The following is a 1,527-nucleotide window of genomic DNA, read 5'->3' on the forward strand; positions in this document are numbered from 1 at the left end:
CCCTTACTGCACCCCGGAGCAGTACAAGGAGTGCGCGGATCCGGCCTTAGGTGAGGCTGCCCGGCCCTGCGGGACCGAGCTGTGGGTGTTGGGTTTCTCCATCTCTCCGTCTCCCTCTCTCCCTGCCCAGATTTCCTGGTGGAGAAGGACAACGAGTACTGTGTCTGCGAGATGCCCTGCAACGTGACCCGCTACGGCAAAGAGCTCTCCATGGTGAAGATCCCCAGCAAGGCCTCCGCCAAGTACCTGGCCAAGAAGTACAACAAGTCGGAGCAGTACATCGGGTAACGTGCTGCGGCCGCAGCGATGGGGCGGCATCTTGTCCCTCCATCCCAAACCTCTGACGCCGCTTATGTCCCGCACAGGGAGAACATCCTGGTGCTGGATATCTTCTTTGAAGCCCTGAACTACGAGACGATCGAGCAGAAGAAGGCGTACGAGGTGGCCGGCTTGCTGGGTGAGTGTTGGTGGCTGTGCCGGGGGCCCTGTGGCAGCACTCGGCCAGCACCTTCCAGCAAGGTGGTCTCACGTTGGCCCCGTGCGCTGCGGCCCTGTTCCCGAGGCACGGGGATGTGCCAATAGCGTGGATGCAGCGCGGGGCAGCCCACTGCCATGGCGAGGCATCAGTCACAGCAGTGATGAGTTCTGCCCTTTCTCTGCTCCCTCCGCCACCGGACTCCGGACTCGCGCCACCCTGATGGCTTCCCTCTCCTCTGCAGGCGACATTGGAGGGCAGATGGGGCTGTTCATTGGGGCCAGTATCCTCACGGTACTGGAGCTGTTCGACTACGCCTACGAGGTGAGTGGCTCTGCCGTCCCCCGGCTGCCAGGGAGCCCAGGTTACCCTGGAGCACCGAAACGCTCGTGCGGGACGTGGGGCAGAGCAGCCTGTGAAATCTGGCTCTCACAGGTGATAAAGCACCGGCTGTGCCGGCGGGGCAAGTGCCGCAAGAACCACAAGAGGAACAACACAGACAAGGGCGTCGCGCTGAGCATGGATGACGTGAAACGCCACGTAAGTGTTGGGCATGCCGCAAAGGCTGCCCCAGATGTGTTGGGGTGGGGGTGTGTCACCTTTTTGGGGAACACTCGGGAAAGGAGCAGAGGCACCAGGCAGAGATGCTGTGGGGAGACAGGACTCGCGCTCTGCGGTGGTCTGGGTGAAACCGGTACCCGCAGCATCCCGTCCGTCCTCTGCTCCGCAGAATCCCTGTGAAAGCATACGGGGCCACCCGGCAGGGATGACGTACGCAGCCAACATCCTACCTCACCACCCGGCCCGGGGCACCTTTGAGGACTTCACCTGCTAACCGACGTCTGGATGTACAACCTGAGCTACCAAAGCCCTCCGGAGAGCTGCCCTTCTCCCTGCGAGCGCCAGCGGAGAGACACATCTAGGGGACCTTGCTCCTCGCCACGGTGGGACACGGACAAGAGCGACGGCCTTGGATTTCGGGGCAGGCGGTCGGGTCGGGTCATGCTTGAACCCGGCGTGCAGCCCCCGTGGCAGCTGCTCCGCGCTTGCCC

At 63.0% G+C, this 1,527-nt stretch overlaps 1 protein-coding gene across 1 annotated transcript in view; it reads left to right on the forward strand.

Moving 5' to 3' along the window:
* Positions 1–1,310, forward strand: part of ASIC1 (acid-sensing (proton-gated) ion channel 1) — a gene marked incomplete at its 5' end in the record, with an annotated part of 2,481 nt that extends 1,171 nt beyond the window's left edge. Inside the window, 6 exons of the mRNA XM_010287433.1 lie at positions 1–50; positions 131–284; positions 366–457; positions 720–799; positions 911–1,015; positions 1,206–1,310. The exon at positions 1–50 is cut by the window's left edge and continues 2 nt beyond it. Coding sequence (XP_010285735.1) covers positions 1–50; positions 131–284; positions 366–457; positions 720–799; positions 911–1,015; positions 1,206–1,310 — 586 coding nt within the window. The remainder of the gene's footprint in view (positions 51–130; positions 285–365; positions 458–719; positions 800–910; positions 1,016–1,205) is intronic.
* Between the last annotated feature and the right edge of the window lie 217 nt (positions 1,311–1,527).

The sequence above is a fragment of the Phaethon lepturus genome, unplaced genomic scaffold, assembly GCF_000687285.1.
Source record: "Phaethon lepturus isolate BGI_N335 unplaced genomic scaffold, ASM68728v1 scaffold34155, whole genome shotgun sequence".
In the NCBI taxonomy this organism is placed as follows: Eukaryota; Metazoa; Chordata; class Aves; order Phaethontiformes; family Phaethontidae; genus Phaethon; species Phaethon lepturus.